The sequence below is a fragment of the Rattus rattus genome, chromosome 1 (genome assembly GCF_011064425.1).
Source record: "Rattus rattus isolate New Zealand chromosome 1, Rrattus_CSIRO_v1, whole genome shotgun sequence".
In the NCBI taxonomy this organism is placed as follows: Eukaryota; Metazoa; Chordata; class Mammalia; order Rodentia; family Muridae; genus Rattus; species Rattus rattus.
In genome coordinates, this window is record NC_046154.1 from 240,954,517 (window position 1) to 240,975,503 (window position 20,987).

At 45.1% G+C, this 20,987-nt stretch overlaps 1 protein-coding gene across 1 annotated transcript in view; it reads left to right on the forward strand.

Annotated features, from left to right (window-relative positions):
* Tg (thyroglobulin) overlaps positions 1-8,651 on the forward strand; it is a 180,387-nt gene extending 171,736 nt beyond the window's left edge. Inside the window, 3 exon segments of the mRNA XM_032916270.1 lie at positions 5,179-5,313; positions 7,561-7,751; positions 8,432-8,651. Of these exon segments, the coding sequence (XP_032772161.1) occupies positions 5,179-5,313; positions 7,561-7,751; positions 8,432-8,550 (445 nt within the window). The 3' untranslated portion in view covers positions 8,551-8,651.
* Positions 8,652-20,987: the final 12,336 nt, after the last annotated feature.

The following is a 20,987-nucleotide window of genomic DNA, read 5'->3' on the forward strand; positions in this document are numbered from 1 at the left end:
CTTGCAATGACATTAGTCCTGCTTGCTCAGGGTGCATATTGACCTCAGTTAAATTCAATCTAAAGAAAGATTATCTGCAAGCATGGCCCCATTCTGAAGTACTAAGGTGAGGATTTCAACCTCTCTGTTGGAGGGGACACTCCAAGAGCACTGACCTCCCACAGATCATAGAGTTCTGCACCAGAGGCTTCTGGTATCAAGGACCTGAACTGGATAGGCCTTCGGGGAAGGACTCAGCTGCAGCCAGTGTCACTCTCCGTGTCCCAGATTGGCTAGGGCTTCTTTCTGCTCATTAACTTTGTCTGTCCAGTGAGGACTCGCGGACAGGTCCCATGTGATGATCCTTGGAATGTTCTTGGACAGTCATATGCTGTGCCAGATTCTGAAGGGTCCTCATAGCTCTCAATATCTCAGCCTGAGACTGTGTTCAAGGAAGAACTTGATAGGTGCTCATAAGACTGACTGAAGCCAAAAGTCAAGCCACCACTCATGACAGGAGGAAGACAAGCCTGCACTTCTGGTATATAGGCTCCCTGGAGCTGGCTCTGTGGTTTAGAGTAAGCAAGTGGTGAGCCTGGAGGACAACCTGCTCTAGGATCCATGGAACTTGGGTATCAGACCCCAGTGAGCCCAACAGTAGGCACATTCTTTCTTGATCCACCCACAGCCTGAACTCTGTAATCCTCAAGGCTGCCCCATTATTTTCAGAAGAAAGACATTGAGACATCTCAGACCTGGTGGCTACATACCACAGAAGCTTTTAGTGCCTGAGTGATAGGTGGGGGACTCCAGCATCTTCTTCTTGTTAGAAACACACCTTTGACTCTTATCTGCTAGTGACTAAGGCAAGTCAGGTGGGCTCCTTGGTGACTCAGACTTTTATCTGAACAAGGAGTACAGGAGCAGAGCCTCTCTCAGGGCTACTCAGTAGTAGATCTGTGTATGGACCAGGGCCTGAATAACTTTAGACCACAGGACCCCAACTGTTCTTGGTCATCAGAACATGTTCTTGACAACCTCCATGCTCCCTGTCATGACAATCACAATGTGGAACATCAGTGTAGTAGTCACTGCAGTAACTGAGCAGGTCAACAAGAGGACTTGATATTTTTGCCAAGGTTTCTTTCTCTTTTTTCAGCTCTAAAGTCTCTCTCCCCCTCACAACTTCCTTCTTCCTCTCTCAACCCCTCCCCTCTCCCTCTATCTTTGCCCCTCCTTCTCCCTTTCCTTCCCTCCTATCTGTCTGCCCCAGAGCTGTCTCTTCTCATTTTATTTCTGGCTCCGATCTGTGTGCGTGTGTGTGTGTGTGTGTGTGTGTGTGTGTGTGTGTGTGTGTGTGTATTGCATTCCCTGCCGTCTGTCTCATGCCTCTGTTCAGTTAGCATACAGCAGCTTTCCTGGCAAGTGTAGTAAGCAGACACCATGCCACCCCCTTCCTTATAGAGCACTGCTCAGATGTCACAAAATGACGGTGTGGCACTCTCAGGTCCACCACATCATGGCTATGATGTTCTTCCTGCTGAAGGTAGGGGAGTTGTGCTGCTAGAGCAGGGGCAGAAAATTCAAAACCTGCAGAGTAAGAGAAATGGCTCCAATCCAGAGTCAAGGGTCAGAAGACATCTCCTCTTAGGCCTTCATTTTACTACTACAGAATCAAAAGCCCAGGGATGTGACCAGATGTGGTCGTTTCACACAACCAGCAGCCTGGACCCTCACCTATCTCTGAGGTCTCCTATGTTCTCTTTCAGCTGCATGCCAAAACTAGTATGCAATATAGTCCATACTATGCTAAGTCCATACTAGCTGTACAACCTTGGGCAACTCACTTAGCCTCTCTGGGACTCCTGAGAATACCTTTCCCACAAAGAGGCTGAGAAGGTAATGGAGACAGGACCTGTGAAAAAATTCTTCTGAGGTTTTATATGTTCTAAGGAGGGGTATGCATATCTATCCACATCCACATCCACATCCACATCCACATCCACATCCACATCCACATCCACATCCACATCAACATCCACATCCACATCCATGGCAGATTTTGAATACCAAGGCTGTAGATCAAGGGAAATTCACCATGGCTTTCAGGCTGTCTCTTCCTTTTTATTGTCTATTTTACCTGAGCAAGCTTCCTTGCCTTGATGGTCCCACCTGTGAAGTATGTGTTGTTTTTTCCACTTTATCTTTGGATTATGAAGACTAAAGATAATACATGTTCAATATCCAGCACCCTGCTGACCTTTAATGTTTGGTAATTAGCATTAGCTTATTTTAAGGAACAAATAAAAACTCTGCTAGGAAAAACAGTAAGTAGAAATGACTTCAGAAGGCAGCCACATTCCTCCTTAGACATTGCCCAACCGTGGGAAACAGAACTGTAAATCTCAGCTTTGAGATGTTTTGAACACTACTGGTCTGCACTCTAAACACTTCTGGGCATTCCAGGAGCCCTGTCCATTCCAGATCCAAAATGCAGTGCCTTCAGATGGCTATCTTAGTGACTTTGCAGGAACTGACAAACCAAAGAAAACATTATAGGGCTGTATTCTTAAACTGTATCCATGGGTCCAGCCACATCCTGTGTGATCATTAAAATGATCTCTGAGGGTGGATGAAAGCCAGTCACTCCTGACACTAACCGTTCCTCCCCATGGTGTTCTCCTGTCCATTCCACAATCCTCTTCAACACTGACATGACAGATACTTGCCTGATGTTGGGCAGACAACACAGTGCATGCCCACCAGCAGTCTGTGAGTTCAGGTAATTAACTCAGCAGTGCCAACAGAGAAGAGCCCTAAGGTGCTGGGCTCAACAGAGGAGTGGAGCTGAAGGAGAGGGAGTAGTTCTATTGCCGAAGTGAACAGTGAGTTAATCTTCCCCCAAAAAAGGTTGTCAGGTACCAGGGAAGCCTATTTGTCAATGGATGAAGAAGGCTAGGATCTGGGGCCTATTAAAGTTTGGGAGACTGGATGAATGGGTGAAGAAGACAGATAGGTCTTACCATTGTCATAGATGTTTATTGAGAATAGGTGATTTTTTTCTTTAAAGACATGTCATCTAGAATGATCTTTCCATTCACACCTGAAAACATGGCTCACATGATGGGATATAAAATTAAAATTCCCACTGTCTGATACAGTGGTCAGTTAATCAGAAAGATCTACTAGGTAAGTTTGTGACAAGCGATCAGAACAGTTCAGATCTAAGGCACGTATTTTCACTTTGTATCTGTGCACCTATGTTGACTCCCTTCTTGCTCCATCTCAAAGTTAGAGGCCTAGGTAGGAAGATGCTGTCTTCAGGTCCTGAATTTGCTACAAAACTGTAAATGTAACATGGCTTCCACAGTTTGATTCCTAGGCTGGGTCTCTTGAAAGTGGAACATCTGCATGATAGACAATGAGTTTAATGACCTGCTACAGTAGCTCTTGGCAGATACCTAGTCTGAATACCTAGAGAGACTATGTGGCCTGGAAAGTTCTGCTTTGTGCTGGTGACACTTTATGGGAGGAGTCAGATGTCCAGTTTAATCCAGCCAATCAGCTAGAAGCTGTGACTGTCCCACTGAACAGTGTACTATCAGCTGGGCTCTGGGGAAGTCACAAACACTGCTGTACTATGGGTAATTTCTGAGACACAGTTCTCTCCACGGCACTGTGTCTGTAAGAACTTCCTTCCCTTGGTGAATGGGTAGAACTGCAGTATCTGAAGTAAATGGGAAGCTCAACTTTAATGGGCTGCACAGGAATACATGTGGTCTATGAGACCCATGGTGATTTATTCAGCAGGAGAATCTGTTCTTTCTCAAATCAGACTTGACCAAGGAGAGGCACTCACACCCTGGCATGAGCTGAGTACTTGGCACATGTCTCAGAATAAAGCAGAGGGGCCACGGAAGAAAGACTCCCACTCCTCCCTTCCTCTGGTTCCCTTCAGAGAAAGGGCTGTAGGCCAGGGGGTATGCTTTATGGGTATGAGGTCAACATGCTTCCTTTCACAGATGGAATGTCAGGATCACTGTGGTCATAGACTCAGCCCTGAACCTGTCACATGATTAGGATGCAGTGGGCCTTTCTCCTGTATAGCCTACTTACCCTGTCATCAGAAGGGTGATGACTTGAGCACACAAACTGTCAGAAATGCTATCACTATTTCCCCTTTTCTCCCTTCTTGGCTGGATGAAAGCCCAGCTCAGCCACCTTCCAGCTAAGGCCATTGTTCAGAGCTATTTGAGGACAGCCTCGATACTGTTTCCTGCTAAGCCATGTGGGTTGTGGCTCCTGGAAGTGGAGCTCATGTCTGAAGTCAGCAGTGGGCAGGCCTTCAGTATGATCACACTTTGACTCCGTGGTAAGGCTTGTGTTGAGCAGGGCTGAGTGATAAAGTCAGAGGTCTCAAGTAAACAAAGCTGACTTCTGTCCTCACCGGATAGCAACATGGTGGCTTTACCTAATCTCAGGCTTCTTTCCATGGCTCATGACCATGGTCAAAGGTTTCCTGGCTTGGACATAGTACAAATTCCCCAGCTTTTCATGCTTGATCTGCAGTTTTTCGCTCAGCTCTTACCTCCCTCTCAACTGGAGCCTGATGCACACCAGCAAGCACGTTATCTGTGATGCCTTGGATTTTTCTAGAATAGGAAAATGGTCTCTTTTGATTCTCAACAAGGCACATTTGCAGTATGGGTGTGAGGCCTAGAGGCATATTGCCTACTAGAGATTCACTTCAGTGACATGCATTTATTGAACACCTACCAAGCGTCAGGTGGTAGTGTGGACTACATGGACAAAAGTTAGCCCTGAGGATCTGGAATGTTATAACTTACAAATAAAGGGCCAGTGCACAAGAGCACACCACCTTTTTATGATGTTACTCACAGAAGAACAAATAAACATCCAATGAAAATATAGGTATTGTGGTTGAAATACCGTTAATGGTTCATCCTGAAATATCTCCAGTCATCATTTCTCAGCAGCAGATGAGTCCTAGCCACCACGTGTGCCATGGGGCTGCTCAGATTAGTCCCATGGATATAGGTCAAATGAGATGTCACACTGAACAGTAATCCTACACACAGTATGGAGTATGAAGAGTCCTTGTTTTACTTGGAGGACTGTTAGGTTTGGGCTCATGGTTATCACCTCATACCTCTTACTTCTCTTTCCCTGTTTCCTCAGCCTAGAATTGCTGGCAGATGTTCAGTATGCTTTTGGACTGCCCTTCTACTCTGCCTACCAGGGTCACTTCTCAACGGAGGAGCAGAGCCTCTCTCTGAAAGTCATGCAGTATTTCTCCAACTTCATCAGATCAGGGTATGTGGCCCACTGCTCTCCTGAATCCTATCATATGTTCCCTGCTATTACCGTTCCTGAATATAAAGGTCATATTTTTTTTAACCAGTCAACTCAGCCTAGCCACAAAAGCTATAATTCTCTGCTACCTTTTCCTTGTCTGGCTTCCCTGTTTCTAACCAAACAATGTGTAGATAAATCATGAAGAAAGCTTCCAACTTGGTTCCCTCCTTGCAAACACACTGTTGGCATTAGGCCAAGGTTTTTTAGCCTCTGTACTGTTGATACTCGGTACCAGCTAAGTTGTGTGTATATGTGTATCCTGTAGGATGATTGACAGTGTTCCTGGACTCTGTCTACTGGACACCAACAGTTTCTACTGTGCTGTTTACTTTACAACAAAAGTAAAGCACCTGGCAAACAGCTTATGGGAGGCAAGGCTTATTTGAGGTCCTAGTTCCAAATGATTTGTCCTTGGTTGCTTTCCATAATGAACAGTACATCAGGGCAGCAGAGGTGGAGATTCTTTACCTCATAGAAAACAGGAAAGAGAGAGAAGGAGGGCCAGGAGGTACAAACCACATAATCCTTCCTGAGTCCATTCCCCACTGAATTATTTCTGCTATGATGCTTCACCTCCTGAAGATCTAAAATATTTCATGACAGCCTCAACATCTGGGAACTGAGCATTCAACATGTGAACTTGTGAGGAACATTTTAACATTCAAAACTTAACATCCAATCCTGTTCTAGTTATGAAAATTAAAATTGTCTCTGGCCTCCAGGCTTGACCGCCCATGGGCTGATGCAGAAGGGTTGGGATTCCTAGGCTAGCCTAATCTGTATGGAAAGACACAAATCTCAAAATCTAAAATATTTTTAGAAAGCTTCCAAGCATTGCCCAGTGTCTCTGGTGGGGACAGACCAGTTGGAGTAAAGCCATTCTCTGCTCCATGAATGTACTGTTGTCAGCTGTGGTATGCCATCATGGCATTCTGGAGCTCCCCTAACTCCTACCTCTTCCCCAGAAGCCTCTGACCCAGTCCCATGGTACACCACTTCCCAGATATGCAGATCCCCACACACGCTCCTGGTAGTTTCTCTACTTCATTTACCTCTTTGCATTTCCTAGAACTCTTATCGTTCCTCAGGGAAGAGAGAAACATCCTGGCACAGCTACAAGTTACTAACAACCTTCCACAGTAAATGCAATTGTACTTCAAAGTAGAGCAAATAAAGATTTATGAAGTTTGCTGTGGAAGTTGAAGGGAAAGGGATATTTCTTCTTATTAGTGTTTTAGAAAATGTTTTCCTGAGGGAACAGCAACAATACCAGACTTTCAGGCCATTCAGATGAGCTCAGGGCATCTGCTCTGGAGCGTGGGCAATCTCAGCCAAGGCAGGTGGTAAGGAAGCACTCTTGCTATTAGAGTGAGAGCTGGTGGGCTGGGGCATCAGCTTTAGTGAGTAAAATGAGCCATAATGAAGGTATCTGGAATGCAGAGATAGCATGATGTCCTTAAGATGCTTCAGGAAGAGTAGGCTAACAATTGACATAGTGAATTTCCATCCTTCTTGGAAGTAAAGAAACTACCATCTTTCTGGCTGATGTCTGTACCTGGGTTCCTGCAGCCTGAAGGAAGGAAGGCACTCACTTTCCCTGGAGAGTTTCTGTGGAAAGGTTGCATTGGAGGGAAATGGCAGTTTTCTCCCCATGAGTAGAGAGTGGGTGATGTTTTATATTCTCAACTCTGCTCCAAGATACTGAGGCCAAATGACTCTGTTGACAAAATCAACTGCCATGGAATCCTATGGCCTGAAGGTAAATCTGCTGTTCTGATATCTCTGGGAGACTATGATATCTCCTGTATGGAACCTTAGTATATGACTTGCAAGGTGCCTTTAGCATACTTTCTTATCATACAGAGCTTGAATAAGCAAGAGCCTTTCAGAAACTAAGAATGACATCCAAATCAAAGGACACAGGAATAAAAGGGGGTAGCAGTAAGCATTCAGAAAGATAGGGCCACAGTAGGTCCTGAGTAGTGCCAATGAATCATGAATTGGATATGACCCATTAGTGGTGATTTCAGAGAGCTTTTGTGGTCTTGTGATTTATAATACCCAGCTAAACTCCCCACTGGAAGCTGGACCAATGACTTACCATTTGCAACTCAAAGTTGAATGATTTGCCCTTGAAGACCAGAGCCCAAGTATGTCATACTAAGTGTTAAAAGGAAGGATGCATTTTTTTTCTCATTTCCCTAGAAATCCTAACTACCCACATGAGTTCTCACAGAAAGCAGCTGAATTTGCCACACCCTGGCCAGACTTTGTTCCTGGAGCTGGAGGAGAGAGCTACAAGGAGCTCAGTGCCCAGCTTCCCAATCGGCAGGGCCTCAAACGAGCTGACTGTTCCTTCTGGTCCAAGTACATCCAGACTCTGAAGGATGCAGGTAGTAGTGTTCTGGGGACGATTTGGGAGTGTTTGACTCAGTGTATGTTAGCTTACACTGTATATATGGAGGCCACCAAGTCACTTGGTACCGGACACATAGTTTCAAGTCAGTAGCACTGGTTCAGGAAGAGGAGTATCTCTAACACCTTGTAGCCCTTGCAGGGCCGCATGGAAAATCACAAAGAATAAGAAGTGGTGAGGTACAAGTCAGCATTTCCACATTCCGCTGCTGAGTTTAAGGAGTCAAATGGACCACAGTGAGCCATGGAGACTGTAGAAACAATATGGTATCCTTAAGAAACTTCCAGGAGAATAAGGAAACAAACGGCATGCCTCCTTTCCTGTCACTGGGGCAGATTCCTGTACCCAGGGCCTGAAGGGTTCCCAAAGGAAAAATTATTTGGGGAAGAGTCCAGAATGACAGTTAGGCAGGCAGAGAGGGAAAGACAGTACATCAGAGAAGAGACTTTTGTCTAAAGTGCTTGTACTCTCAACTCTACTTTATGGAGTTGACCAAGTGAGTCCCTTGACATCCTCAAGTACTGCTGTACCCTTAGCATATGTCTGCAGCCTGGGACTGAATCTGATATCTCTGGGTCATTGCTAGGGAATGAATCTGGGGCTGTTCTCTCTTACTAAAGGACCAGTTCTAGACCAACCTGCCCTTTCATTCTGTTTCAGATGGAGCCAAGGAGGCACAGTTAGCCAAGAGTGAAGAGGAGGACTTGGAAGTGGGGCCTGGGTCAGAAGAAGACTTCTCAGGCTCACTGGAGTCTGTCCCCAAGAGCTACAGCAAATGACCAACCCTGAGGTCTCCCCCACCTTCGCTGCCAGTTCTACCCCAAACTGCCTCTTGTGGTGGTTTTACTATATACGGCAACCATTTGCTTTCAATAAAGTATTTGCATACAACAAAGTACTGGTTATTCTGTGCTGTGACTTCAAAGCATTTCTTGGTGACATCACACCAGGAGCCAATGCAAATCTTTTTGACATTTGGATCCCAGGTTACTGGATTGTCATCAGTGGGAAAGCCACATTCCTGACCCTCTAAGAAAGAAGGTCAGGCAAATGGAAAACAGTGCCATAGAAAATGAGGCTCCATCAAAGGCACAAACTCCAAAGATAGTCTCATCTAAGGAAAGGCGAGTTCTGGAATGTGAATAGGAGAACAACTAGGACTGGGGTAGAGGTACAGTAAGAGACAAGTAGGTCCAAGCCCATGTCTGATGGTAGAGATGGTAGAGTTACTCTCATCATCTCTCTATGTATCCATCTATGCATCCATCCATCCATCCATCCATCTATCCATCTACCCACCCATCATCCATCTGTCTGTCTCTGTCTGTCCGCCCACCCACCCATCATCCATCTATCTATCATCCATCCATCTATCCACCCATCATACCCACCTACCCCACCTATCATCTATCTGTCTGTCTCTGTCTGTCTGCCTACCTACCTATCATCTATCTACCTATCATCTATCTATCTATCTATCTATCTATCTATCTATCTATCTATCTACCTTCCTATCTATCCCTGTCTCTGTCTATCTCTGTCTCTGCCTGTCTCTGTCTCTCTCTGTCTCTCTCTCTGTCTCTCTGTCTGTCTGCCTCTCTCTCTCTCTCTCTCTCTCTCTCTCTCACACACACACACACACACAGGCTAAGTTGGAGCAGGTGGAATTCGTTAGCACTTTCTGTCATTTACATGACACATCATAAAAATGTGTTCACACCCGTCATCTCACTTGAGTTGAGATCAAACTCAGTGATGCTTTGCAGGTTGGATGGGGCTCAGCAAGGCTAGGGGAGTGTTTGGATTCATAAAAGAATATGGGAGAGAGATGGAGTATAACTAGTCCCATGCCTTAAGTGGAACTCTGAAGCAGACAGCCCAGCATGTTTAGGTGGTTTAGGGCAAGTCCTTTGGCTCAGTGGCTTCCAACCTTGGCTTCTGTTAGACTTACCTGAGGACTTTTGCAACCCCCAGTACCCTCATCATACCAGGACCACATCAGGAATGAAGTAGGTTTTCAGGGGGCAGAGCCCAGACATTCAGGGACATCAATGTATCCAGGAGTGTCTACCCCTCTCACTGTCACTGGATTTGGGTTTGTCTGCACAATGAGTCACCAGAATACCCATCACTTCAGATGTCAAAGAACAAAAAAATCTGAATCTTAACAACTATGTTTTACCGAGAAGCCTGGAAACTGAGGAGACAGTGGACTAACATCCTAAAAACCTGTCTTCTCTCATTCCCAGCCAGCAGGTTGTATAGAGAGAAGGGAAAGTTGGGGACAAAGGCAACTAATGATTGCTCTGTAGGTCAGTTGCCCTCCTTCAGGTGGTGAGTCATATTTCTGAGACTCTGGATGCCTGTGTCTCTCTTGCCTAATCTCTTCCCTTACCTTTATTAGAGATTCATATTGATGTCAGGGCTCAGACACCTCTTGAAATGTTCAGTTGTTTTCTGCTAGTGTTAGTCTAGAGCTCTTCCAGGGGCATCTGGTCTGGCAGGGTAACTAAAGCAAACCCTTGACAGGGAGCTGCTAAGCAATGTATAATATGTATGTGCAGAATCCTGTCTACAACATGAAATACCCAAGTGAGACTTTCTCTCTGAGGCCCGTGCCCTTGATGGAGACCTATTTTCTGTGCCACTGTCAACTGTTTGCCTGGCTTTCTTTCCCAGAGAGAAAAGTCTCTTGTTTCTTCAGTACCCAACACAGGGCCCAGTATAGGATGGGTGTTCTTTATAACACCAGATATGAAAGTTCCACCAGCAGATGCATCAATTGCACTTATGGAGTGAGCAACATTTACTGAGGTATAAATTGGAAGGACTTTTAATCTCCTTGCCACTTTTAGTTTCTCCTTGCACTATAGTTTCCCCTCTGAAACTCTGACAGTCTGCTCGCTGGAACTTAAGGCAGCATTTAGAGTTATGGTTGATAATCAGCCAACCTTAAATAGCCTGGAATTACCTATGTGGATCTAGTATAGTATCATCACAAGAGTCATTCAAAGTAGACTGAGAAGGCAAGAAAGGAACTAAGAGGGCATGGCATGGAAAGAACTTGCTTCCCAGCATCCCTAGTTTTTAAGATGTAGGGAGTGGGATGTAGACAAGGGAATGTGTGCAGTTCCTAGAGACTGGAAAAAACAGAAGGATTATCTCCCCCAGGGCCTAGAGTGGAAAACAACCTGATGACATGGTCTCAGCCCATTGGAGATTTATGTTGGGTTTCTGACCTACAGAATTATAAACCAATGGACCTGAAAGTTGGTAGTAATTGTTATAGCAGCTATCAAAAAGTTATATATAACCATGCCTGTCCAAATATATCTCTTCTCCTGCCCTTGACCAAGCCACAGGCATAGCTAGCTCATTGTTGTCCTAATAATAAAAAGTCAACTCTGGCGCTGCCCTGAAAATGGATGGCTCCAATTCTGCCACCTGGTTGGATTGAGGGATGGGCCATGAAGTAGATACCTTGTGCTTATGAGCCCTGCACATGTGTACTTGGGCCCTTCAGGATGGTAGCTCCTATTTTGTTCCCATTCTTTACAACCTGAGGTAGAAAGCATTCTGATACAGTAATAATGTCTGCTTGGTAGATTGCCATCCTAACTGTGGGAACTACTTCATGTGACCAGGGAAGCCTGGCACAGTGTTTACAGGTCCTTGATGTTAATGATGGATTTTGGTACCTTCTATGTGCTAGTCCATGAGAAAGGTAAAGAAGAGAGACTTCAAAGGACAGGCCATCAAAGCTCTGCCTTCATGGTGGCTATGGAGAAACTTGAACAGCAAACATATTGTAGTCAGGATGTTTGGGATACAAGGATCCAAGTCTTTGTAAAGGTAAGCACCAGGCAGCACACCATGCTGGCCAACCTGTGGGAGCTTTTGCAGAGCTAGGAGATCCAGACTCTTCATTCTGCAGTTTCTCAGAAACTGGTGTCATGGAAGTTATGTAGGCCACTCCTGTGAACAGGGAGGACAAAACCATATGTCTCGGCAAGGCAGGCAAATATAGGGAAAAGCTGTTACTCCACTTGACTTGAGCTATGGGCACACCCTCTCAATGTGCCTAGCAACCTGCCATCAACACAGGTCCTACAGCTGCATAGGTACCTGTCTGGGTACCTGCTCTAAACCATGGAAAGAAACCACTCCCCTTCACAACCCCTCCCTATTACTCGTGGAGCACACACTGGAACATATTTCAGGAACTAACCTTAGTATGCATATAGCAATAAGGCAAAACTGTGTTCTCAATTGTTTAGAGTGAACCTCCTTTTTACCATCTTATTGCTGAGCATGAATGGATGTATATATTACTAAAATTGAATGCATTCTGGAAGGGGTGTATTCAGTAAAGAAATTATTTCATGACCTGATCTGCAGAGAACCGTCCAAACTATCTCACCTCTCAGCAACCAAACCCCTGCTCCTCTTGAACACTGTAAAAGGAAACTTCAAACTGCATTTAAGGCCCATTGTCACTCTTGATAGTATATTTTTGGACCTGTCCCATGCTTTTCCTTTATATTGTTTCTTGCTTCCTTGCAATCTGTGAGTCCATTTACTCCATTCTTAAATAAGAGTCCATGAACCTGGAAACACTCAAGCCAGCCCTGGTTATCTGAGTGCTGAAGGACTCTAGAACCCTGCTCTTTATCTGAAAAGATCAAAGGATAGGTGACAGAACACCCCCAGGTTATGAAGTGAATCGGGAATCATCTATGAAGAATTAGAGTGATCTTCAGGCTTTTGCAGGAGGGAAGTATAGACATTTTCTGGAAACCAGATACAGCTCATTTCCTCCCAGAGTGAAGTACCATAAAGCAAGTGATCTTTTTTAAAAAAAAATTCAAGAGACATCCCTGTATGTACCTTCTGCCCCTCCCCAGTAGATGCCTAGCATCTAGGGGCTCCCTATATCCTCACCAAAGCTGAGAGGGATGGCTCCTCTTAGGCTATCTTAGTCCATTCCAGGACCAGACTAAACCCAAATGACTAGTTAAAAACAAGGATTTCTAAAGGGGCATTGTGATATCTGTAATTACAGCTCCTTAGGAAGCTGGGGTAGGGGGACCACAAGTTTAGATGGGATTCATATCTCTCCAGTTCTGAATGAATAACATCTCTTCATAGTTGGCCTCTCAGCAACTATACATCCACCTTCCAGTGATTTCGTTCACCAATTCCCACCTGATTACTGTCATCCACATCTCTCCACAGCACAAAAGCCATGTCACCGTTCTGACTGGTTTCTTTCTAAGAAAGGTCAGGGTCCAGCCAACAGATGCCACCCACCTCTTATGCATCCACAAGTTGGGTAGCAGCAGAATTTCCTATTCTTCTTTGGGTTACTTCTATAACTGAACAGTACCTTCTCTTAGCTCCTTGCTTTGCTAACAGTTTCCTGTGTAAAGATGAGATGTTCACCTCCTCCAACCACAGCCCGCCCCACCCTGCTACTTTTCCATCCCTTGCCTTGTCCCTAGCAACCCTCTCTCATTTTGACTAGCCCCACTGGGTTTTACCTTGTCCTAAGATGTCAGCTAAATATTCCAGGGTCTTTCTATAATGTCCTACACCTGGAGATTAGTTAGCCCCACTGATCCCAGTAAAACTTTGTATTGTCCATAGGCCAAACTACATTTGGGGATCACATACTACGTTACATTCTTATGACCCATGTCTTAGTCAGTTCTAGAGCAGTTTCTATGTCAGCCATGTTATGGAAGAGAAGATGTTATTTAACATAATTGACTTCCCCTCTTTTCTTCTTCCTTCCCTTAAGATCCTAACTCCACCCAACCAAATCTCTCCCCACCAAGGGAAAAACTATAGAGCCTCAAAGGTGAGGTCCATGGGCCTCATGCATCCTCAGAGAGCTATGAATGTGGCTCAAAACATCTGTAGATGAAAACATCCTGATGAAATGTCACAAGGTTGAACACCCATGGAAGTCATTCCTCTCACTGTGGTTTCCACAGGAACTGCTGCTCTGGCCTTCAGAGGCCAGAAAGCAAGTGATAGTTAGGAGAGAGAGAGGGAGGGAGGGAGGAAGAGACAGAGGGAGGGAGAGAGGGAAGGAGGGAGGGAGGGAGGGAGGGAGAGAACATGGGAAGAGGCTCAGAAACAAACACAGTGGCAATTCTTGGTTTTTACCAAAGTGTCACTGAGTCTGGGGCTTTGTGCCTCACAAAGTGAAATGAGGTCAGGTGTTCTTCCAAACCTGGTCCTTTGCTGGTCCTTCATGATAAACATTGAGATTTTTTTCAGCCTTTTGTATCTCACTGGATCTCTCTTCCCTCTGACTAGAACTCTGGGTTCTCCCCTCCTTGTTCTCTCATATTTGCACTCAAATAGCCATTGAATATAATCATATATCATCAGACCAGATGTGGGTTTAGTGGGGAAGAAAGGACTCGTATCTCTTCCTGGAAGATATGACTCCATTGTACTTCCAACTGACAAAGTACATCCCAAGGGAAAGCTGCTCTATGTGGGCAAATATCAGTGAAACATGAATCAATTTAGGAAGAACCCGTCTGAAGAGCAAGCAAACCATGCAAGCCTATGCCATACGGCTCATCTGTAGTCAGCAGGGATGTACACATGATATGCACTGTCTAGACCAGGTAGGTGCTAGAAGATCAGAAGAATGTAATGTTGAAATTTCTGCTCAAGGTCCAAATGTGCCAATTTCCCCTCCTATCCTTTGGGTCTCTTCCTCACTGTAGCCTTGACTCTGAAGCAGAACCTGTACCTTCCTGACTCTATATGCTAGAAGTTATCCAGCTTCTCTTATCCTGCCTTGAAAGACAAGCATCCCCACCAATCAATCACAGGTGATCTGACGAGGAAAGAAACTCTCCCAGAGAAGTATGTGGAGGGGCTAACGCACTGCAGATGCTCAGAAGGAGAACTTTAGGTCTGCATTGTGAAACTCTCCCAGGAGGCAACATTTCCCACTGGAGTTTGCTGATGTCAGCATTACCTGTCTTGTCTTCTCCTACCATGGGCATGTTTTACCCTATTTGTCCCAGGATATCTGAAAGTTTATAGTCTGTAAAGTGAACCCTAGAGCTCATTGCCCTTTGAAGAACAAACTACAAATACACCAAGTCATTAAAAAGAGGAAGGACTGTACCCAGACACCAAGAATATGTAAATGTGACCTGAACAGACTTCTGAGACCACAGTCTGCTGGGCCCTCATGTTTCCTGCTGGCTTCTAAAGAACCCCAAGCCTCCAGAGTGAAGACTGCAAGCTACCAGTGTCCCATGCACTCATTCTATACATGTCCCCCTAGGAAGATCATAACCTTAGACTGGGTTGAGTCACAAGTCATTGGCCATGATCAATCTTCCTTTCTGAAGAAAGAAGTGCAGGGACATGTAACAGGAAAGGACTAGACGTGGCCTCAGTGGTGAGGGACATCTTTGAAAGACATGTCTGTCCACATGGACCTTTCCTGAATCAGGACTATAGCTGTTATTGCTGAGGTTACTTTAGGCAAGACAGCATTATCATTCAAGACATCTGAGTCTGACTTGGCTCAGTGATGCAGCAGACACGCACTGCAATTTAAAAGGATTTAGAAGAAAAACTGTGATACAGATCATGGCCATATTTTCTTTTCTTAAAAGCCATTGAGAACATAATATGGTGCATGCCAGTCACTTTTATTCACACATGAAATGATTAGGCAACTCGGGAATACATTTCGGAGTATCCCAAATCTGTGTGGACTATAGGTGAAAAGGCTATGACAGTTCTGCCAAAGCAGATTTGAATTTCCTTTGCCCTCTCTCCAAAGAGAAAATCCGTGAGATAAAGGGTGTGTTCATTAGCAATGGCTTTGCTTCCACATGCCTCTCTTGACATTGTGTCATATATCTCAGGCAGGCCTGAAGAGGCTTTTTTTGTTGTTGTTTGTTTTGGTTTTGGTTTTTTGGTTTTTTTGGCTTTTTTATGAGAGCAAGATTATGAGTCTGAAGGTTTATTTGGGAATAGCAGAAAGGACTCTCTGAGTACTGGGCACGTGTGACAATGTGTCTTTTGTCCAGTCAAATTCTGTCTATATGATCAATCATAGAAATCTCCGCCCAAGCTATGTTCTAAGTCCCCAGTGCGCAGAGGGATTCTTTAAGAATGGTGGTGGCAGAGAACAGAGGCCACACCACACCACTGACCCTTATCATTTTCCTAACTCACATGACAAAGCTGTGAGGAACTAATGATGCCACCTGGTAGGTGGACTCTTATCGGCAACTTCATCAGCTAACCAGTTGGATGGCTCAAGTCAGTACAGTGCAGAGCAGGATGTCCAGAAGCCTTCCTGTGCCTTCTGCTGATAGCTGTGTCATCTGGTCTCAGCCTTAGGAAGGCAGCAAGACCACGTGAGAAACTCCAGAGCTGCCTATCGGGCAACAGGCAGGAGTCAAGCTCAGGCATGCAGGCCTCAGCCCTCCCAAGTCTTCTATCCTGCTTGTCTCCTGACACTCCACAATGGACATAGAGCCTAGGTCTACTATATCTGTGGGGTTTATGAGAGTGTCTCAAGGTCTACCCTGATGTTTCTCAGCAGCCCTTGATGCCTAGCCTTCACTTGACTGAATTGCCAGGAAGAAACCCCAGCTTGGCACCACTCCAGCAACCAAGGTCAGTCCTGAGAGAACTTGTTCGCTGTGTCTCCTTATACCAAACTAACATCTAGATCAGATGCCCAGCACAGATGCTTGGCCACAGATGTACCAGATTCCCAGGCTCAAATCCTTCTCTCAGCAATGTAGCCTTGGGCAGGAGTCCTCCTCACCCTTTTGGAATTAGGTGAAAGACATGTCCCCTCAGACATTTTATGTGACAAAACAAAGAACAATCATATGCAGAAGTCTGTCAGACAGCATCTGCCATGATTTGGCCCTGGGAGGACTTTTGCCTACTGATGTGTCTAACCATCAATTCCCTGTTCCTTCCTGGCTCTGAGACCTTCTCCTTGAGGATACCCTGGAATGCTCTGCCCAACTCCCCAGCATCAGCTTCTCTTTGGAAAAGAGAGTAAGGACATTAAGAACGGGTCTGTGTTAGGGTAAGCTGAGTCTCATCTTCTCCTGATAACCTGGCCCTCAGACTTAAGTGAAGACCTTTAAGAAAGAGGTAATGGAAACTAATCACCCTGTATTGGTTATTGGGGCCATCTGATTGTGTTTAATCACAGCTCTATCTATTCCATCATTGGTCCAAAGTTTTTACCTGCTTCTAAAGAAACAGAAAAATAATGGCCTATGCTAACTTTCAGGCACATAAAACCACAACCAGAATATTTGACCCTATCTTGGTTTGCTTTTTTGTAAGCTTAGCACAATCTCATCACTTCTGCAGAAGCAGAGTTGGGGCTGATCTTTCCGATGAGCCAGGAGGGCATCTAACCACAGGCTCAGGGACCTGTGTTCACTGTGCTGGTTAGTTTTAACTGTCAACTTGACATAACCTAGAATCGCCTAGGAAGAGTCTCAGTGAGGAAATATGTCAATGTGGTTGGTCTGGAGGCATATCTGGGGAGATGGCCTGGATTGCTAATTGATATAAGAAGTCTTCAGCTGACTATGGGTAACACCATTCCCTAGGCTGGGCTCTGAACTGTGTAAAAGTGAAGAAAACTAGAAAGCAAGCAAATGAGCAAGTGAGCAAGCAAGCAACATGAAAGTACTTATTTCTTTCTGCTCTTGATTGTGGCTGTTATGTGACTAAGTTGCTTGAGTCATGCTAAATATCTTATCATGGAACTGCCACTTGCGTACCTTCTTGAGTTCCTGAGCTTGATGTCCCCAAAATGATGGGCTATGGCTTGAAATTGAAAACTAAACCAACCCTTCCCTCTCTTCTGTTGCTTTTGACATGGGATTTTAATCACAGCAACAGAAAATGAAACTAGAATACTCACCCATTGAGTACCCGTGTTACTGCAAAGGGGAACCTTGCTTTGAGAAGCCCTCATATTTGGAACATAAACAAGCTGAGAGCTGGATTTCATCAGTACTGCTGGCCCTATAGGGAATTGGCTGATGCCACTGTGGGGGACACAACTTCATTATCTAGGCACAGTCACCTTCGTCAACCACTTGCTTAGCTGAGCTCTGTCCTGAGGACAGCTCCTCTCTTATGTACTGGCTAGCATATTTCCCACACCATCCTCAGTCATCATTCAAGCATTAAAGACACAGAAATTGAAGCTAGGTGTGGTAGTATATGCCTTTTACCCCAAACCTTGAGAGGCAGAGGCAGGAGGATCTCTATGAGACTTAAAGCCATCCTAGTCTACATAGTGAGTTCCAGGAGAGCAGTGATGATACAGACAGACCTTGCCTCAAAAGCAAAATAAAAGAAAGATGCAGAAGTAATCTCCACCTTGCACAAGACCACCCATTATTAAAGTAGGAGAAGGTAGGAAGGCATTTGGGTTGCTGAATGCCCAAAGCCAGCATATCTGACAAGGAGCTTGAGGAGTGTCTAGGTGGGTGCATGCACACGAGAGAATTCACCTTCTCTTCTTCCTGGCACTTCCTTCTTCCAGCCTTCCTTTCATTGATCCCTTGAGGGAGATGGGAACTTTCTACTCCTGCATAGACTCTCACTTGTCATTGCCTACCTACGTGAGTACTGGCTTCAAGCCTCCCTCTTCCAGAAAGCGGGCACTTTGGAAGGCATAGCAAGACATCATTGTTACTTCCTGTGACTCTGAAGTCTATAGAAGTAGTTTCCTGCCTACCACCTTTCCATTCTTTCTTGGGGTGACCTTTTCCTTTACTAAAATTTTACAGCTCTAATTCCTGTCCCTCAGGACTTGGGAAGCTCATTGCCCTTCCCAAGAACTCTGGGGAAAATAATGAGACATGATATCTGGAGCCCTGGAAGCTCAGAGCTCCCTTCCTACCAGAGGCATGCCCCCAAGCATTGTTCTCATTGGGTTAAGACCCTCCAAGCAGCCATCAGTAACTTCAGCTTCTAGTAGGACATCCAGATTCTGCCACAACAGTTGTCCACAATTAACACACCTTATGCAGCCCTACCATGCTACTCCATACTTTCACTATGATTCCTTAGGAGAACAGACTGGATTACTCCTCTAGGAAGAGCCTGATGCCCATGTGACAGGAAGATGACCTCTACTCTTGCCAATACAGCTTTGGCAAGAAAACCAGTTTGCTTTCTGTGGCATTGCAATTCACCCCAAAATCCTATGGTGAAGGCCAAGCAGTGGGCCTGGAGTGCCCTACAATAGACCTAAGATGTCCTATGCAGCTCCCCAAGCAAGTGTTCCTCATGTTCTCTCCCCCAGTGTCTGGTGTTGTAACTGAGCCTGCTCGGTCAACAGCAGCCTCTCCATCCGCTGCTTTCTTCTTGAAAGGCCTTGCCTTCACTGATTTCTTCCCTCACCATCTTCTCAGACTTGCAGCTTAGGTAGAATTACTAAAGGCTGAGGTCACGAACACAGACCACAGAACACCAGGAAACCACTGAATGTGTACTAGCTAGATCATTCTGATCCCCTGGCCATCCTGTTCCAGCCTCACGGACCCATCCGCTTGTGAAATCTGAAGAGAACTGATCTGTATTCTCTGTCTCTCAGTCCAGATTCTGAACCTGGCCTTTCTCTTTTCAGTCCATTAGGAAAAGGGAAATGTGAAATCCTTTTATCTTACCAGATAACACAGCTAGTGTATTCTCGTGACCTGAATAGGGCAAGCCATAGATGTTTGGAAGTTTACTTTTCCAACCTCAAAGGCCCACTGAGATGTTTTTCTAGAGAAACAACTACATAATTTCCATCTAGTTCCACCAGGAAGTTTCAGAGGGTTTGAGATGATAGTATTCCTCAGTGTGCTTCGGTAAATTCCTATGTTCATTTCCTGGTCTTCTCCAACTATGATGTTGATAAAGTGGGAGGCACATGTACAGGGGAATTTCCATGGCGTGTGACTGATAGAACAGTATGACGGAGAGGGTGGGGGAGTCAATGTACTGCATATGTTGAGACAGAAACTTTTAAAGAGTTCAAGTTGTGGGTTCTCTCTCTCTCTCTCTCTCTCTCTCTCTCTCTCTCTCTCTCTGTGTGTGTGTGTGTGTGTGTGTATGTGCATATATGTGTGTTTTGATGTGTATGTGAATCCATGAGTGAATGCATGTGGGTATTGTGATGTGTTTACGTATGTGAACATGCTTGTGATGCATGTGTGTGTGTTGTGATACGTTTACATATGTGAACATGCTTATGATGCATGTGTGTGTTGTGATGTATATGTCTGTGCATGCTTGTATGCATGTGTGTATTTGCATGTGTGTGCACATGTGTATGTGTGTGTGTGTGTGCACGTGTATATGGATACACTCCTCGTGCTGGTGGGGATGTGTGTGCATGTGGGAGCTGACATGTGCTGAGGTTGAGGTGGTATGTGTAGTGTTTATGCAGGCCGGAGCTAGAGGTCCTGTGGAGTGTGGGAGAGAGAAAAATTTGTGTATGATTTAAGATTTCTCAGCCCGTCTCTTGCCAAGCGGTTTCCTCTGAAGCTCAGACTCAGCCCATATGGCCTGGGGTGGAAAATACCACCACAGGCAGCCAGTCCCTGACTCATTTCGAAAGCCTGCAGGCTGCTGCTTACTACTGTGTGTCCCACACTCAAATCTGATCAGCCCCAGACTATTCCTCTGAGGACCCATTTTCCTCTTGTGAAACTTGGAAGGACGTGGAGGCCCTAGAGCCCACATCTCGCCGTGACTCCCTCTCTCCTGCCCGGGCTCTTTTATGGACTGACTCTGTGCTTAAAGATCTCCCAATTACAAACTCCTTAACTGTTTTGGGGGGCCTATAGACAGTATCTTCAATGTCCCACAAGTCCTATGGCTCTCTCTGCTCTCTTTTTTCTTTATCTCCCTTGCTTCCTGTTCTAATTGCATAGCCTTGGGTGACACATCACTTTAGAGTCCTGTGGAAATTACAATATCACCTCTGGAGACAAACTAAAATAATAAATAAATAAATAAATAAATAAACAAACAAACAAACAAACTAACGAACAAACCAACTTTGTGGAAGTGGCTGCTGGTACTGGAAATGAATCTGTAGCCTGATGCCCAAGACTTTACCAATGAAACTGTAAGAGGACATTCAGTCTCCGGTAAAATCCAGAGAAGGATTTTCTTCACTTTC